The 19179-nt window shown below is 60.0% G+C and overlaps 1 protein-coding gene across 1 annotated transcript; it reads right to left on the reverse strand.

Moving 5' to 3' along the window:
- Positions 1-1211: 1211 nt before the first annotated feature.
- On the reverse strand, positions 1212-16783 carry TCF7L1 (transcription factor 7 like 1). The gene is given in 14 exon segments (XM_051640692.1): positions 1212-2280; positions 3126-3180; positions 3589-3696; positions 4998-5157; positions 5235-5378; positions 5812-5895; positions 6520-6616; positions 6966-6990; positions 6992-7099; positions 7349-7372; positions 7374-7433; positions 14906-15036; positions 16357-16417; positions 16493-16783. Coding segments are annotated over 14 exon segments (1680 nt in total). The 5' UTR covers positions 16706-16783; the 3' UTR covers positions 1212-1870.
- Between the last annotated feature and the right edge of the window lie 2396 nt (positions 16784-19179).

Below are 19179 nucleotides of genomic sequence, written 5' to 3' on the forward strand. Positions count from 1 at the left end.
CTTGGCTGTGAGGGTGGTGAGACCCTGGCCCAGGCTGCCCAGGGAAGCTGTGGCTGCCCCATCCCTGGCAGTGTTGAAGGGCAGGTTGGATGGGGCTTGGAGCAGCCTGGGCTGGTGGGAGGTGTCCCTGCCCATGCAGGGGGTGGGATCTAGATGATCTTGAAGGTCCCTTCCAACCCAAACCATTCTGTGATTCCAGGTTTTGATGAATTCTCTTCTTACTGCAGAGGACACCACAAACCCTGTTAAGATCCCAGGATTTCACTGATGACCAGCCTGAACACCACGTTTTTATCACAGACAATCCCACCATCAGCCTGGTTCAACTCCCGAGACCTTCAAGGTCTTCATCTGAGACCAGAGCAACACCTAACTGCTCTTCCCCTCTTCTCCAGCAAACCAGGAGGACTTTGGTGGCCAGTTACTTGTCTTCTAGGTCTTGGTCGAGGAGCACCACAAAGGCGCCCGAACAGATGTTCCTTCTCCACATGGGAAAATATTGAGTAAAACAAAGGAATATTGTCCTCCTGAAGCCCAACATCTGTTTGAAGCTGTCTGGCTGGGTTTCAGACCTTCATTCTTCTGACAGGTCCCTTCATGCCTTTAATTCCCCCATGAAATCGATGTCAAGAAGTTGTTTGTCCTCAACCCGCTCCCGCGTGCGAGCCGGACGTTCCTCCCGGGAAACCAGGTTCCTGGAACAGCTTTGCTGAAGAATAAAGTCACTTTTTGGCCTCTTTTCAAGTGACAGCCACAACACCCTGATCCTCCCAGTCCTGGACTGTGTGTGACTGAGTGACACGCTCTCAGGGTGCCTCAGGGCTTTAATTGGGTGCTCTTGGGGGGGGACATGACTTGCACCCCATCCCAGTGTTGGCAGATTTGTCCTTTGAAAGCAACTTTGAAATAATTTTCTACGCGGAGATGGAAACTGACCAAGTTCAGGTCTGTCTTGGGCACATTCTTGTGCTTGGGTGTTTTGGTGATGGCCACCAAGAAGCTGGTACAGGCTCCTCTCGCTGCTCAAGTCTCTCAGTTGTCCTCAGAGCAATGATTTTGGGAGCTGGTGGAGGTGGAGAAGGTGGGGATGGAGATGGTGGGGATGGAGATGGTGGGGATGGAGATGGTGGGGATGGAGAAGGAGGAGAGAGAGATGGTGGCTCTGGGCAGGGAGCAGGTGCTTCCTGCACTGACCACACTCAGGCAATGAGTTGCAGCTCTGATTTTATTTCCTTTTGTGAAAAATAAGAGGGATGGGGGGAAAACAGCCAAACCCGGCCCAGCCCCACCCCTGCCCCACCAGCAGGACCTCGGGCACAGCACCCTGGGGAGCACCTCAGGGCAGGGGCTGGGACGGGGTCACCAGTCACCAAGGCAGCCACGGGATGGACGGGAAGACTTGGGAGAAGCCGTGGGCACCAGGGCTTTAGCCCAGGTTGGTGGCCGAGGTTGGTGGCCCAGCTCAGCAGCCACTTCTGCTCTTGCCTCAGGGCCGCCAGGTGCCTGTGCCCGGGGTGGCCATGGCTGGCACTTGGCCCGTGCCCCTGTCACCTGGCAGCAGCTTCCCCTTGCCCAGAGTTCCTCTTCTCCTTGGGTTGCTTTTGATTGATACTTTTTTTTTTTTTTTTTCCTTTTTTGCCTTTTTTTTTATAACAAAAGGGGTCTGTGGGTCCCCCCGGGGCAGCTGCCCCCTCCTCTTCAGGGCCTGCTTCCAAAAAGTGTTCCAGAAAGGTCAAATATTGACCAATAACGGGCTTGGCTGTGGTTGGACCTTGTTGTGGCTTCGGCAGCGTCCAGCAGGGAGGGGGTGGAGGGAGGATGAGGAGGAAGGACCAGGGGTTTGGGGCTGGTTTTGACATGTTTTGCCCCCTTAGTCGGCAGGTTTGGTGACCAGGGCAAGAGGCTGCGTCTGCAGGGCGGCCTGCGGGGACGGGCTGGTGGCCACCAAGGCTGGAGGCGAGGCCAGGAGAGCCGCGGGGGCCGCTGAGGAGAAGGGGCTGGGCCTGGAGGAGCAGGAGGAGGCTTTTCCTGCCCGGGGGGCCGCGGGGGGCGCGGGCAGGTGGGCGCGGGGCTGGGCCCTGGTGGTGAGGGAGAGCGGCTGGGCCTGCTCCGAGTGGGTGGGCGCGGGGGCGGCCGGGGAGGCCAGCGCGGCCGAGGGGGTGGCCGGGGAGTCCAACATGGAGCTGCCGTGGGACGAGGCGGGGCTGCCGGGGCCGCTCGGCTTCTCCGCCGGAACCAGCGGCGCCACGCTCGGCTTCTTGCTCCGGGCTGGAAGGGGATCTGGGGGGACAGCAGGGACAGCGGTGACAGCAGGCACAGCCCCAAGGGCTGCCAACCCGAGCCCAACCATCACAACCCCAACAGTGCCAACCCCAAATGCTGCCAACCCGAAATCCCCAATGGTGCCAACCCCAGATCCCAATGGTGCCAACCCCAAACCCCAAATCCTCAAATCCTGAACCCTCCAAGCCCCAAATCCAAATGGTGCCAACCCCAAATGCTCCAGTCCAAATCCCAAATGGTTAAACCCCAAATCCTAAATGTTCCAAAGCCCCGAATCCCAAATGCTGCAAAGTCTACATCCCAAATCCCAAATGGAGCAAACCCCGAATCCCAAATCCTCCAAAGCCCAAATCCCAAATGCTCTAAAGTCTAAATCCCTAATGGTGCCAACCTCAAATCCTGAATGGGGCAGAGCCCAGATCCCTAATGGTGCTAACCCCGAATCCCAAATGGTGTCAATCCCAGGTCCCAAATGGTGCAGAGCTCCAAATCCAAATGGTGCCAACCCCAAATCCCCAACAGGGCAGAGCCCAGATCCCTACGGGTGCCAACCCCAAATCCTCCAAATCCCAAATGCTCTGAAGTCTAAATCCCAAATGGGGAAAACCCCAAATTCCAAATGGAGAAAACCCCAAATCCCACAATGGGGCAAACCCCAAATCCGAAATGGAGCAAATCCCAAATGCTGCAAGCCCCAAACGGAGCAAGCCCCAAGCCCCAAATGCTGCAAAGTCCAAATCCCAAATGGAGCAAACCCCAAACGCTTAAAATCCCAATCCCAAACCGTTCCCCCCCCCCATTTGGGGCCAGAACTCTGGGGCTGCCCCTCCCCCCTCACTCACTCTCGGGCTCCTGCGGCTGCAGCAGCTTCTCCCGCTTCCGCTTCTTCTTCTTGCCCTGGGAAACAGGGGAACTGGGAATGCTGGGGGAACTGGGGGTGCTGGGGGGAGGGGAACCGGGGCTGCTGGAGAGGAGGAACTGGGGGTGCTGGGGAGGGGGAACTGGGGGTGCTGGGGGGGGAACGGGGAATGCTGGAGGGGGGACTGGAGCTGCTGGTGCCCAGCCCCCCCGAGCACATCCAGGACCCCCCAGCACTGCAGAGCCCCCATGAGCTCATGAAGGACCCACCCTCCAGAACTCGCACCCCCCAGGCACACCCAGGACCCCAGAGCACCCTAACCCCCCCTGAGCACATCAAGGACCCCCCAGCACCCCAAAACCCCAATAAGCACATCCAGGACCCCACCGCCCAGCACTCCCACCCCCATCAAACACACCCAGGACCCCCCATCTCCCCCCACTCACGTAGTTGTCCCGCGCAGACCAGGCCGGGTAGAGCTGCGAGTGCAGCTGCCGCTCCTTGCGCGCCAGCTCGTAGTACTTGGCCTGCTCCTCCCGGGACAAGGAGTGCCACTGGGAACGGGAAGGGGCATGGGCACGGGAACGGGCCACCCAGCCACGGAGCCACCAGCCATGGGCACCTCTGGACATCAACAGTCCAGCCCCACCCAGGGCAGGTGACACCAACATGTCTGGGTGGGTCTTGGAAGCCTCCAGAAGGAGACTCCACCACCTCTCTGGGCAGCCTGTCCCAGGGCTCCCTCACCCTCACAGGACAGAAGTTCTTCCTCATGGTGAGGTGGAACTTCCTGAGGTCCAGTTTGTGTCCATTGCCCCTTGTCCTGTCACAGGCACCACTGAGAAGAGCCTGGTCCCTCCCTGACACCCCCCTTCAGATATTTATAGACATTAATAAGGTCCCCTTTAGTCTTCTCCTCTCCAGACTGAACAGCCCCAGGTCTCTCAGCCTTTCCCCATCAGACAGATGTTCCAGTCCCTTCATCATCCTTGTAGCCTCTGTTGGACTCTCTCCAGTAAATCCCTGTCTCTCTCAAACTGGGGAGCCCAGAACTGGTCCCAGTTCTCCAGGTGGGGTCTCACCAAGGCAGAGTAGAGGAGGAGCAGAACCTCCCTCGACCTGCTGGACACTCTCATTTTAGTGCACCCCAGGATTCCATGGGCCTTCTTGGCCACCAGACCACATTGCTGTCCCATGGGTAACTTGTTGTCCACCAGGACTCCAAGGTCTTTCTCCAGGGAGCTGCTTCCCAGCAGGTTCAGCTCCTAATCTGTCCTGGTTCCTGGTTACTCCTCCCCAGGTGCAGGACTCTCCTTATTCTCGTAGAACCTCATGAGGTTCAATCTCCTTGCCCAGCTCTCCAGCCTGTCCAAAGCTTGCTGACTGGGACCCCAACACAGGATGGGGACCCCAAACCATGCTGAGGACACCCAAACTGTGCCAGGGACACCCAAACCAGGCTGAGGATCCCTGAGTCACATTGGGGACCCCAAAACTATGCTGGGGACCCCAAACCAGGCCAAGGCCCCCCAAGCCAGGCTGCGAAAAACAGAGATCTGTTGGGGACCCCAAAACCATACAGAAGATCCCAAAAACCACACTGGGGACCCTGAAACTGCACTGGAGATCCCAAAAACACACTGGGAACCCCAGAACCAGGTTGGGAACCCCAAAACCCACCCTGAGGACCCCAAGGACACCCTGCTGGCCACATGGCCCTTCTAGCCAGCCCCACCCCATTGCCCCTGAGGTCCTCCTGGGCTGGTGATGTCCCTGAGCCACGGGGACAGGTGGAGAACAGGGGGGTGACAGCCCTTCCGAGGCACCCCCCAAGGCCATGAGGGGGTGTCCATACCCGCCTGCCCAGGATCTGGTTGATGGCTGCGCTCTCCTTCAGCGTGCACTCTGCCACCACCTTGGCCCTCATCTCTTTCATGTAGAGCATGAAGGCGTTGAGGGGCTTCTTGATGTGGGGCTTCTTCTCCTCTTCCTTCTTCACCGGGACAGGGGACTTCCTGCAGCCAGTGGGACAGGGGGGTCAGCACCTGCTGGTGGCCACAGGGTTGTCCCTTCCCGTGTCTCCAGGACTCACGAGTTGCCTCCAGGGCTGACGCTGGGTTGGGTGGGTTCCTGCTTGACGATGGGCGAGACGATGGTGGGGTGGGGGATGCCCGAGGGGTGCAGCCCATGGGTGGGTGGCGGGACCATGTGCGGGGAGAAACGGCTGGACATCAAACTGCAGCAGAAGGAGTGGGGGGTGGGGGGCTCATCAGCTTCCCAGGGGCACCAGCTGCCCCACAGTTCCCACCCCAAACCTTCTCTAGAACCTCCTTGGCTGGGAAACCACTAGTCCCATCCCAGTTGGGGTCTGGTTTCCCACCAGTTCCCACCCCACCTCGTGTAGGAAGGACAGTCACACTGACCCAGCTGAAGCTGTGTCCCTTCTGTCCTGAGTGCCCCTTTTCCCCCACCGGTGGGGACCACCCACAACCTCCTGGCGCGTGGGATTTTTGGCCATGGAGGTCACCCAACCTGCTGGGCTGGTCTCCTGGTCCCCAGGAGTGGCACATCTGGGCCCAGGCCCACATTGTCCTCATGGAAAGGGGTCAAAATCCCTCTGCCAGTTCTGGGCCCCAGAAAGAAGGTCCCACATCCCTGCTCAGACCCACCTGGACACAGAGGCGTTCATGGCCAGCGCGGGGTAGGGGTGCCGGAAACCACCAGGAGGGATGGAGTACACGGGCTGGCCCTGCCTGCCCCACAGGGTCAGTGGGGGCACCAGCCCTGCCCCACACTCAGGGGGCACAGCACCATCCCACCAGGGCCTCAAGGCCCAGAGGTGGGGACCCCCTCCCTGCACACCCCCCGCCCCGAGTCCCTGAAGTCCCACCAGGGTCATGGGGTCAAGTGGGAGGGATGTGGGGCTGAGGGATGTGGGGGCAAGGGGTATGGGGATCAGGGATGTGGGGGATCAGGGATGTGGGGACCAGGGGATGTGGGGGAGCAGGGGATGTGGGAGCAGGGGATGTGGGGGAGCAGGGATGTGGGGGATCAGGGATGTGGGGGATCAGGGGATGTGGGGGAGCAGGGGATGTGGAAGCAGGGGATGTGGGGGAGCAGGGATGTGGGGGAGCAGGGGATGTGGGGGAGCAGGGGACGTGGAGATCAGGGGATGTGGGGGAGCAGAGGATGTGGGGATCAGGGATGTGGGGATCAGGGATGTGGGGACCAGGGGATGTGGGGGAGCAGGGGATGTGGGACCAGGGGATGTGGGGGAGCAGGGATGTGGGGATCAGGGGATGTGTAGGAGCAGGGATGTGGGGAGCAGGGATGTGGGGGAGCAGGGGATGTGGGGATGAGGGGATGTGGGTCCTTACTGGGGCACGAGCCAGCCCAGCGGGTGCGGGATCTGCCCCACGGCTCCGTGGGGCAGCGGGTAATAGGGGGCCAGGTCGGGGGGCGGGCGCGGGATCCCTGGGCAGGGACGGGAGTGGAGTCACCGGGGGGGACACGAGGGGGACACGGCAGCACCAGGCACCCAGTGCCCCCCGTACCCCCTGCCCCCCCACTGCCTCCTGCCCAACCCGTGCCCCCCCATCTCCCAAGTGCCTCCTGCCCCCCAGCACCCCATGCCACCCATTACCCCCTTGCCCCCCCAGCTTCCATCTGCCTCCCACACCCACCTCCCCCTCCAGGTACCCTCATCAGACACCCCCTCCTCCCCCCCAGACCCACCTCCAGGTGCATCCCCACCCCCAGCCCCTCCCCGGCATGTCCCCCCCCCAGACTGTCCCTCCCCCACCCATGTCACCCTCCCCCTCACCCGTCTTGGGGTCAATGTCGGGGGGGCAGGTGCCCGGGGGTGGCACTGGGGGGCAGGGGGTCAGTGCTGTAGGTGATGAGGGGGGTCAGGGGGTGCAGGGGGGGCCCACGCTGCACCCCTGGGACCTTGTGGGCCTGTGGGGAGACACGAGGGGGGGAGGAGGACGATGACTTCACCTCCCTCCATCAACACCCCCCTGGGGGGGCATCAAGTGGGGTCCTCCCCACTTGTGGGGTCAGAGGGGGGTTTGCCCCTGGGGATGGAGGGGTGGGGGGAGGGGGGTTGTTGTGGGTGGGGGTGGGGTCAGGGGGTGACTGGTGGTGGGAGGGGTTGGGGGCCAGAGGAGGGTGGATTGGGGAGTGTGGGGCTCTGGCCACACTTACCAGGTGGGTGGGGGGGGGCCGGGGGGGTGTCCTTGAGAGGGGTCCCGGGGGGCACATCGAGCAGGGGCCACTTCACTGGCAGGTACTGGTGGGGGGAGGGGCACGGGGTGAGGGACCCCCCCCCCCTGCACTCCAACCCCCCCCAGATCCAAAACACCCCCAAACAATCCCCCAGCCTCCAAAATACCCCCCAACACCCCGCCCCGGGAACACCCAGCACAGGGACCCCCCCAAGTGTGTCCCCCAAGAAAGGGGCCACTTCCTGAGCCCGGGAATGTGGGAATGAGGCTCCAGCTGCAGCAGGAACAGCCCAGTATGGACCAGTATGGCCCTGCCAGTCCCAGCAGAGACAGGGAACTGGGGGGCATGGGACTGGGGAGGTCCCTGGGGGGGCCAGGGGGTTGTCCTTAACCCTTTGGTGAGTGAACGGGGCTGGTTCCCCTCCAAAAGGCTCCAGTATCACCAGTATCACATCCTGGTGCAACCTAGGCTCCAGTGCCCCCCCACACAGCCCCTGTAACCCCCCCAGTATCACCAGTGCCATCTCCAGTATCCCACCCTCCATTCCCAGTGTCACATGTCCCATCGTGCTGTTCCCATCCCACGTGTCCCACTGACCCGAGGCCCAGCACCGGGTGTTCAGGTGTCACGCGGTGGGACAACACATCCCACTGCTGCGTGTTCCAGCACCTCCTGGCCTGGTGACACTCGTGTGTCCCAGCACCACGTGTCCCAGCCTTGCTATGTCACCATGTCCCTCCCAGGACTTTGTGTCCCACTGCTGCATGTCCCAGGATGATACATCCCAGTGCTGTGTGTCCCAGCATCGCTTGTCCCAAGGTTACGTATCCCAGTGTCACTGGTCCCAACATCACTTGTTCCAACACTGTGTCACCCAGTGTCATTTGTCCCAATGTCACTTGGTGTCCCAGTGCCACCTGTCGTGGCACTGGTCCCCAAGTCCCCAGGCCCAGGGAGAGAAAAGCCCCATTTGGGCCCCAAGGGTCACTTCCCCAGGGGAGACAAACCAGGAACCCCCCAGTTCATCCCCATCCCAACAACCCCGAGAGGGGGGAATGGGAGGAGGAAAGGTGGGAAACGAGGAGGAAGGGTGGGAAATGGGGAAAGAGAAGGGGAGAAAAGGAAGGAAAAGGGAGGGAACTGGAGGAAAATGGGGGGGGGGGGGGGGGGGGGGGGGGAGAGGAAAAGGAGGGAAAAGGGGGAAGAGGAAGGGGAAGGAAGAAAAACAAGGGGAGAAGGGGAAGATGGGGGAAGAGGGGGAATGGGATGGGGAAAAGGAAGGGGATGGGGGGGAAGGGGGGAAAAAAATGGAGAAAAAAGGATAAGAATGGGGAAAAAACTGGGGAGAAGAGGAAAAGCAAAGGTCATTCCTGAAGGGAACCCCAGACTGGGGAGGGGAAATCCCAGTCAGTGGGTGGGGGGAGGGGCTGGGATCCCCGCAGCCCTGGGATTTTGGTGGCACAGAACTGGGAAGAGGGAACTAGTTCCTCACACACTCAACCCCCTTCCCTCCCCCCGGGAACTGCAATAAATCCCCCATGCCCAGGAAAGCCAGAGGGACCCAATGGAACCACCTCCAGCCCCAGCTGGGCAGGAAAAGTCCCAGTTCCAGGTGGGATTTACAGACCAGGAACCAACACCAAATCATCTCCAGATGTTGGCTGGGAACGCTGGAATGGCAGGGGGGGGAGGATTGGAAGGGAGGGATCCCCACATTCCCTGCATCCTGCCAAGAGGAACACCCCGAATTCCTGGTGGGAATTTCTCTCCTTTTTCTTCCCATGGGAATTTGGTGGGGTTTTTCCCAGGGACAACCAGGGTGTGACACCACAGCCCGGATTGTCCCCCAGGCCTCGTCATGTGTGTCTCCCCCCCCTGGAATTCCAAGCTGACACAAGGCAGGGAAAGGCTGTCCCTGGTTGAAACCCCCCTCCCAATGGGTGTTTCAAGCATCCCCCCACCCAGGGGCAGGCAGTGAGTGTGGGTGGGCACAGGTCACCCCCTTTCCTGCAGTCTGTGTCCCCACCCCAAACTGGGTGGCCTGACCCTCCCCCCGCTGCCCCTTTGTCCCCAGCTCCCATGAATGGCCGCATTCATCCCCAGAGATCTATGCTGGGGGATCCCAGAGAATCCAAAGGGATTTTCCCCCTGCAGAGCATCTGTGGGGAGTGCAGATTCAGGGCAGGGGGGGAGAGGAGGGTGCCCAGCCTGGGGAGGGAGGTTTAGAGGGGTTTGAGATCCCACCATGGGGGGGGGATGATGGGAAAAGTCACAATGCTGGGCAAAAGGGGGAGACAAGTGTCCTGACATGGTGACCCCCCACACCCCGGGGTTTTGGGGGCTGATGCCTCTGGAGATGCACAAGGGGGGGCTGCAGAGGGTCCTGGACCAGCCCCCAGCACCCATGGGACAACAGCTTCCCTGGTGTCCCAGTCCAAGGACCTTCACTGCCCACTGACTCCAGGCACAATTCCAAGGGCTCACAGGTTCCCAGGCTCAGGAATAGCCAGGGGAATAGAGCTGGGAAAAATCACAACAAAACAGACACCAAGGACTTGCCCATCACCCCTTCATCATCCTCCCTGGGGCACCTTCACCCAGCAACCACCACCCAACATCTCCCCAAGAATAACGAGACCAGAGATGATCTGGGAGAGACTGGACATGAGCTGAGCCAGGACACAAACAGAAGAGACAGGATACAAGCTGGGACTGAAGGGACACGAGCATGGAGAGATGGGACAGGATCACGGAGAGAAGGGAGATGAGCCAGGAGAAACGGAACAGAAGCCTAGACAGAAGTAACAGGAATTGGGAGAGAAGGGACATGAGCTGGGAGAGAGGGCATAAGATCCAGGAGAGCTGGGACATGAGCCTAAAGAGATGATGTACAAGCATGAAGTGAAGGGACACGTGTGGACAGACAGGATATGAGCTTGGAGATGGGACACAAGCTGGGAGAGACAGGACACAGGCATGGAGAGATGGGACATGAGCACAGAGAGATGGGAAACAAGCCAGGAGATATGGGACATGAGCATGGAGAGATGGGACATGAGGTCAGAAAGATCGGATACGGGCATGGAGTGAAGGGACATGAGCATGGAGATGGGAAGCAAGGCAGGAGATACAGGACACAAGATGGGAGAGACAAGACATGGGCTGGGATATGAGCTCAGAGAGAGGGGACACGAACCTGGAGAGAAAGGAGATGATCTGGGAAAGATGGGACAGGAGCTGGGAGAGATGGTGCATGAGCATGGAGAGAGGGGAGATGACCCTGGGTGGACATGGACAATCCCAACATCTCCCAAATTTATCCCTCCACTTCCTGCAGCTGGGATGCACCAGGCACTTCCCTCTATATCCCTCTTTGCCCTCAACTCCCACCAGCTGAGGCAGCAGATCCAGGGGCAAACCAACTCCCGGGAATTCCAGCAGGACCATGAAGCCCTGACCAACCCAGGCTCCACCAACCCAGGCTCAGGAGCCTTTCATTGGGAATCATGAAGTCAGGAAAGGGTGGGAGAAGCGGGGAGGGGGTTGGTGGAAACCTCCTGGTGGTCTCATTTAGCCCCAGAAAACCCAACCTCCCGCCAGGGTAATTAGGGGAAGAGCTTAATTAAGTAGGAGACATAAAGGGGCCATTGTGTGCACCTCGAAGTGGGGAAACTGAGGCACAAGAAGGGCTCCGTGCTGGGGGGCGGGGGGCAGCAGCTGTAGCCCCAAAGTGTGAAAAATTCTCTTTTTTGCTTTTTCCTTAATAATTTCCAGGTGCAGAAGGAAGGGGGAGAGGGGGGAATTCCCACCTCAACCAGCAAACCCCACAGAGCTGCCTGCGAGCACGGAGCCATCCCTCTCAACCAAAAAACCATCCCCAGTTCCAACCCCCCCCATCAACACACCCCAAACCCCCCCCCAGTTCCAACCCCCTCCAACAGCACACCGCAAAACCCCCCAATTCCATCCCCCCCCGAATTCCCCCCAATTCCAACCCCCCATCAACACACACCAAATCCCTCCCAATTAACTCCAAGCCCCCCATCAACACACCTCAAGTCCAATTCCAACCCCCACATCAACCCACCCAAATCCCCCCCAATTCCAACCCCCCCAATCCAACCTTCCCCATAACCCCCAATTCCAACCCCCCCATCAACACACCCCAAATCCCCCCAATTCCAACCCCCCTCAAGTCCCCCCCAATTCCAGCCCCCCCATCAACCCCACTCAAGTCCCCACCAATTTCAACTCCCCAGCAACCCCCCCATTCCAATCCCCCCAACAACCTCCCCCAAATTGCCCCCAATTCCAACCCCCCCCCCCAAATTCATCCCTCACCTCCAAAGCCTCCGACAAAATCCACCCCCTTTTCTTTCTGAGTGACCCTTTTTTTTCTTGCCAAAAGCTGGGTTTTCATTCTTTTCCCCAGCAGCTGCAGGACCAGGGGACATATTTTTTTGCAGCCAGATCCTCCCCTATGCCAGGGGGGGAAAGAAAATCCAGACCCAGCCCAGGCTGTGTTATTTGTTGGCTGTTTTTTTCCCCCTCCTCATTTAATTTGGGACGGGCTGATGAGTGCTAATTACCCCGGCAGGGGTTAATTACAGCGGAGCAGGCCGTGTTTGGGTGCTGGAATTTCCACACCTGGGGAAGGTTTGGGTTGGGTCGATTTCAATCCTTGCCTCTGGATGTGAATTCCTGGGTTTAAGCTGCCTTTTTTTATGGGATGGGGGAATAATAATGAAATAATCCACCAGTGCCTGGTCTTGCCTTGGGTCCCAAAGTGCTTGGTTCCCATCCCTGAGCTGGGAACTCCAGGAGGACCCCGGGGTGTGATTTTGCCCCAATACGGACGTGGCTTCTCCTGGGTTTGGGATTAAAGACTCCAAGTGAGCCCGATGAGATAGATCCAGCACCTGTCCAGAGCTTTTCCTATCCATCCTCATGGTTTTGGGAATCACTCTGATGATCCCAGGGAGCCAAACCCAGCCTTGGGGGTCCCTGATTCCTGATGCATCCATGTGGAAAAAACCCAGGGTCAACAGCTGCTCTGAAGGGCAACGCCATCCTTGGATCCTGCTGGATTCTCTGCTGGCTTCAAACAGCCCAAAACCCCAACGTGCTGGCCAGGAATTCCCAGAAAATTGATACTAGGTAGGGGGACACTCCAGATTCCAGATCACATTCCAAAAAAATATAAACCAACCAGGAGCAAAGTGAATGAGCCCAGATCAGGAGCAGAAGGTCCTGTGGTGCCAGTGGCTTTTCCACAGGGATGGGGGCGATCTGCCCGGCTTGGGATGCACGAAGGCAGATGAAAAATGTCCAGATGTTAAAATGTTTTCCAGATTTCTAAATATTTGGGAGCAGAGAAAGATATAGAAGCTCCAGCTTGCCCGCTCCTGGCTCCAAGACCCTGTGTCACCATCACAGGGTCCAACATCTGCACCCACGGACACGTCCAGCCCGCCCTGCCCCGCCCCGAGGAGCATTTCCCGGGAAGTATTTGGATTTGGGGGTTTTTCCTCCCAAACGTGCCTGTTTGATCCGCAGATCCCAGATGGCAAAGATGCCACAGTCACCGAGATGGCTGGAGCCCCTGAATCAGCTCATTTTCTGCAGCTGCTGGGGAGCAAAATTGGTGGAAACGGGAGATAGAAGCTCCTGGGGTGGGGGGGTGTGGTGCCCCCCGCCTGGTGCAGCTCCTGCCGGGAATGGACCCGGAGCCTCTGGGATGGGGGTGCAGGATGTGCCTGATGGAGCTGGTCCAGTTTGGGATCCAGGATGCTGTGCCCAGCTGGATCCAATCCAGGAGGCTCCTGCAGGCTGGAGCTGGGCCAGTCTCACCAGCAGCCGATGTCCCAGGATCCAGGGGATCCAGGGGATCCCTGTGTCACTCCAGTAGGAACAGGTGGCAGGTGGGTGGCTCCTGATCGGTGCTGAGCTCCAGTGCTTTCAGTGCACAAGTGGCTCCAGGATCCAGTGGATCTTCTGTGGGATCCAGCTCCAAGAGCCCCCCCCGCCAGGCTCAGACCCGACGTGCCCTCACAAGCCCCCAGATCCCACAGGATCCAGCCCTGATCTCATCCCCACTTCCAGCCTGGGGTCAACACTAGGATGTAGAACCAGCTCCTCTTCTTCTGGCCCCTTTTCATTAATCCCCCTTCTGGGATTCATTCACCCCTTGTTAGTGGCCATTTTCTCCAAATCCCAAATCCTCCTCATTATTCCTTATTCCTCATTATTCCTCATGATGATTATTCCTTATTCCTCATTTGGGATCGGGGCCAGCGACACAGCAGCTCCAATCCCCACCAACACCAAAAGTGACAAATTTGGAATATATTGACCCGGCCAAACCCAGGGACATTGACCCCCCCCCCCCCACCCTCCCCAGCCGGGATTTACACTCACACCAGTTGCTCCCAGTAAAGCCAAAGGAAGAAAATTCCCAACATACAGAGAACACGACGTGCGATGTCACCGGAAACCAGAATCCCCCCAGTTTAAAGCCTTTTGAAGTGTGAAAACTTTTGACATCCTATATATATTCCATATGAAAACACGGTTTCATCCCACCCGGAGTAGGCAGAGGAGCATCAGGGATAGTGGGAGGGGAAACTGAGGCAGGGCAGGGCCTGGAAAGGATGAGGTGATGGGCACAAAATCACTTTCTATCTCTAAAATCAGTTTACAGTTCTGGTCTGTACGTTTACAACTCACAATCGAGTTCTATCTCAAATCACTTTCTATCTTTAACCCTTGTTTATACTTTTGAAATCAGGTTATATCTCAAAACTGACATATTTTGAAATCAGTTCCTACCTCTAAAGCTTGTTTATATTTCCCAAATCAGTTTATACTTTTAAAACAGGTTTATATCTCAAAATCGATTTATCCCTCAAAAAAAAAATTGGTTCCTATCTCTAAAACCAGTTTACACCTCGAAAATCAGTCTCATCTCTAAAATCCGTTTCTTTTGACTCAAAATTATTTATATTTTTAAATCGGTTTAAATCTCTAAAATCAGTTTAAATTGCTTAAATCAGTTTCTAGCTCTAAAATCAGTTTGTATTTTTTGGGTCAGTTTCCATCTCCGGACAGGGAAGGTTTGGGATGCTGTTGGGCTGGGGGGGGTTGTCAATCCTCACTCTCCTTTGTCGTCCAGCCCCCCCCCCCCCCCAAACTAATGTTCACTCAATTTGCTTAATCGGTTTCCAAAGGCCAGGACAATGTCAACCCATTAAGAGCTTTTTAAAATCGCCAGGAGCTTTTTTAAATGAGAAAAGGGTCAAGTTTCAGGGCCTGAGGGGAGGTGTGGTGGGGTCCAAACCGGTCCAACCCCCCCCCCCCCCCCATCTCCGAATGCACCCCCCTGAAGGAGACTAATCAAAGTAAGGAGCAAAAAAGGGAGAGTAAGCTGAATTTCTAAATGTCTTCCTTTTTTTTTTTATCATCACCTTCCTTCGGGATGGGGGGTGGGCATTCCCAGTAAGTTGGGGGGGCGGGGGAATTGGGGGAGGGGTCACTTACGGTGCGGGCTCCACCAGGGGAGAGGGCTCCGTTGGGCAAGTAGGGACTGCCCAGCTCGGGGAGCATCAGGAAGGGGTACCCGGGGTAGGGGGGGCCCTTGAAAACCCCCCTTTCCTGCTGCCGCCGAACCACTGCGGAGAGAAGAAGGGGGGGGTGAGGAGGGGTAGGGGGGGAGGTGAGGATGGGGGTCATGGGGGGAGTGGTGGGGCTGAGCACCCCCTGCAACTTGGGGGAGTCCAGGGTAGGTGTCCAAGTCTCTTCGGGGGTCTTTGGTAAGTCTTCTTCCAGGGGGGGTCCCCACTTGGGTAGGGGTTAGGTTTTTCTGGGGGTGCCAAAGCCCCCTTGGTTCTTTTGGAGGTCCCCACTCAGGGTGGATGGCAGGGATAGGTTCCTCTGGGGGTGCCCAAGTCTCCTGAGGGGGTCCTTGGTTCTTCTGGAGGGGTCCCAACTGAGGGGGGGTCTGGGTAGGTTCCTCAGGGAGTGTCCAAGTCCCTTTGGGGGGTCCTTGGTTCTCCTGGGGGTCCCTACTTGGTGTGTGTGTGGAGGGTAGGTCCCTCTGGAGGTACCCAAGTCCCTTGGGGGGGTCCTTGGTTCTCCTGGAGGGGGCCCCATTTAGACGGGAGGGGGTCAAGCAGGTCCCCTCTAGGGGTGCCCAAGTCCTCTGAGGGGCGTCTTTGGTTCTTCTGGGGGGTCCCTACTTGGGGGGAGGGCGGGTAGGACTCCTCTGAGGGCACCCCTAGTTCTTCTGTGGGGGCTTCCCAGCCCCGGGGGGGCACGGTCCTGCGGGAGGGAGTCCTGGTTGCAGGGGCGGGGGGGTCTGGGATGTCGGTTGGGGGGTCCCGGGACCGGCCCCCCCCCGGGGGGGGTGATTCCAGCTGCAGGGGTGGTCCCGGGAGGCGGTTCTTCCGTGGGGGTGGGTGGGCACCGTGGGCAAGCGCCCGGGGGGGGTCATCGGGGGAGGGGAGGGAAGGGGGGGCGGGACCTGGGGTCGGGGGGAGTCCGGGATCACCGCGGGGGTGGGGCGGGACCGATTCTCTGGGGGGCGGTGGAGATGGGGGAGTAGGAGGACGGAGCGGCGGGGGACGGGACAGGGAGTGGGGGGACACGGGGGGTTGGTGCGACACGACGGGGGACACGGTGCACACAGAGGGGACGGACACGGGATGGGGACGGGCAGGGAGAGGTGGGGGGCCTGAGGGGGGCGGGACAGGAGAGGGGAGAGTTCAAGGGGGGGGGGGGACACGGGGTGGGGGACGCAGGGGGAAACGTGAAGGGGGAGATCATTAAGGGGGGGTCCCGGGGGCGGAAACAAAGAAGTTGCGAAGTGTCGGATGGTCCCGGGGGGGATGCGGCGGGGAGCGGGGCGGGGGACACACCGGGAGCTGGGAAGAGGACAACGGAAGCGGGGGGGACACACCGGGAGCGGGGGGGGGGGCGGGATCAGCCGGTACCTTCTGCCAAATAGTCCCGCGGCTTCTGTAAACTTTCCCGGGGCTGCGGCGGCGGCTCCGCCTGCGGCAGGAGGGACGGTGAGCGGAGCCGGGCGGGGGTCGGTACCCCCCGGGACCCTCCCCCCCCGACACTCACCTCGTTGTCGGAGCCGGTGGAGGCGGCGGGGCCGGTGGCGGGGCCGCGGCTCTCGGTCTCGCTGACCAGGGAGGACTTGAGCTCGTCCAGGTCCCCCTGGGCCGAGCCGCGCCCCGCGCCCTTGTCCTGCTCCTCGCCCTCGTCCTGGAACGGGATGAGCTCGTCGGGGGCCCCCAAGTCGTCCGTCTCCCCCGTCGGTTCCAGCTGCGGCATGGTGGGTGGGTGGGTGGGGGTCCGGGCCCCCGCCGCCCGCTCCGGGCCCCCGCCGCCGCCGCCCGGGAGGGTCGGGAATGCGCGGGGCGGCGGGGGGAGGAGGAGCCCCGGCTGCAAACCGACACCGCGGGGCAGGGCGAGGGGCTCGCACCGCCCCACGCCGGCCCGGCAGCCCCCGGCTCCGGGCCCGGCACCGGCAGAGCAGCCCCTCCCGGGCATCGACCCCCAGAGCAGCCGCCGGCCGGAGCCCGCCACGTCCGGGGCCCTCATCCCGTCCCCTCTGGGTCCCGCATGCCGCCCAAGGGCCCCATCCCATCCAGGACCCCCAAGCTCATCAAAGTGTGTCCCCCTATCCCATCTGGATTCCCGCCATCCTATCCAGGGTACCCCCATCCCCTCGGTCCCATCCCATCTGCCTGCCCCCCATCCTACCCATAGTCTCCCCATCCTGTCTGGATTGCCTCCATCCCATCCAGGGTACCCCCATCCTCTCTGCTCCCCCCATCCCACCCATGTTCTCCCCACCCTATCCAGGTCCCTCCATCCCATCCATGGTCCCCTGTGCCATCTGCTTCCCCCCCAGTCCCACCCATGGTCTCCCCATCCTCTCCAGGTGACCCCATCCCATCCAGGGTACCCCTATACCATGCAGGTCCCCCATCCTGCACAAGGTGCCCCTCATCTCATCCAAGGTTCCTCTACCCCATCCAGGGTGCCCCATCAGAGGTTCCCCAATCCCATCCAGGGTCCTCCCATTCAGGACACCCCATCCCATCTGGGTCCCCCCACCCTGCTTTAGTGGTCCCTATCCTGACCTTTCCTCTTCAGGTGTCTCCATCCTAGCTGGGTGCTCCTGGCCCAACCAGGCTGCACCCCCCACACCCCAAGGTGCTCCTGTCCTAATGGGGTCCCCCATCCCATTTGGGTCTCCCCAGGTAACAGGAGAACCTCCATCCCACACAGGGTGGCCCCATCCTGCTTGTGTGTCCCACCATAACTGGTGTCCCCCTTCTGCCCAGGAGTCACCATCCCACAAGGGTGACCCCTCACCTGTGGGCTGCTCAGAGGGGACTCCCCATCCCGCCACACACTGGGAGCACAGGGTCAGGGTCCCACCACGGTGCCCAGGTCCCACCATGGTACCAGGGTCCCACTATGGTGCCCATGCAGCTCCACACCAACCTGAAGGACAGAACCCCTTTTTCTCACAGGGTGGCCTTGTCCCCCAGGATGGAGAAACACGGGGGAGATGGGTGGGATAGGGTCTCCCAAGAAGCTGCCAGGACTGCACCAAAGGGGGCTTCATCCTGCATCTCCCATGACTTCAGCCCATCCCATCACCCACAGCCTGACCATAACCCCCTATCTCCAGCCAGACTTGCCACCTCCCTCTTTCTCGAGACACAAGGGACAGTCCCCAGATCCCAGGTCCCTGAGGCCACCAACCCCTCTGCCCCATCCCTGGAGGCCACCAGCTCCTCGCTCTGCTCCACAAAGGTTCTTTAGTTGCTTAGTCTGTGCTGCATCATGAAAGGGCTTTTGTCCCCTGGCAAGTGGTGACCCCCACCCCCCCCTGCCCAAGTTCCTCAAGGAACCGGGGAGGGGGGGAGGCAGCAGGGGAGTGGGGGGCGGGGGTGTTGGTACTGGCCAGTCCCACCCAGTTCCCACCCCTCCAGATGTTTTATGACCCTGCTTTTAATTGATATCTCCACCCACGTGCTGAGCAGGGAGGTCACATCTGCCCCATCCCAGGTGGCTCCTTGCTGGGTGGTTGGGGAGCGAAGGGGTGGGGGGAGTGGGATGGGAGGTCCGGGAGACGCAAGAGATGATGATGGGACTGGGGATGCATGAGATGGTAGGATGGGAGGTCCATGAGATGGAGGAGATGACATCAAGTGAGTCCCTGGCGTGAAGACAGTGCGGAGGAGGTGGGGGGCGCTGCCACCTGTGTGACAGTGGGAGTCATGACCGCCATGAGTCTGGCCAGCGAGGTGCTGCGGCTGGAGGGACCATCAGCCACCCCAGGACCTTTGGACATCCCCGGGACCTTATGTTGCTCGTCAGCACCCATGGACCCCCAGCTGCCCCTGGACCCTCAGCCAGCCAAAGACCCTCATCCACCCCACACACCCACCTCTATGCTCCCCTGGCAGCTGGGGACACATGGGGCACCCCCCCACACACCACCACCTGAAGCCCGAAGGAGGCAAATCCTGGCACAAAACTGTTTCTGTCATCAGCCCTGGGGACAAACAGGGTGGCCCGGTGGAGGGGGCTTATCAAACCCAACCCCACCCACCTGGGTGGTTGTCCCCGGTGACCCCCGGGGGAAGGGTGGGGTGACACAACGATCTGCAAATGGCCCATTGGCACATGCTGGGGGGCAGGAGCATGTGCCCCGCCCCGGGGCAAGGGGAGGCCACCTCCTGCCCCCCCTCGGCCACCTCCTGCGCCCCCCCCGCAGCCCCCCTGGA

The sequence above is a fragment of the Apus apus genome, chromosome 26 (assembly GCF_020740795.1).
Source record: "Apus apus isolate bApuApu2 chromosome 26, bApuApu2.pri.cur, whole genome shotgun sequence".
Taxonomy (NCBI): Eukaryota; Metazoa; Chordata; class Aves; order Apodiformes; family Apodidae; genus Apus; species Apus apus.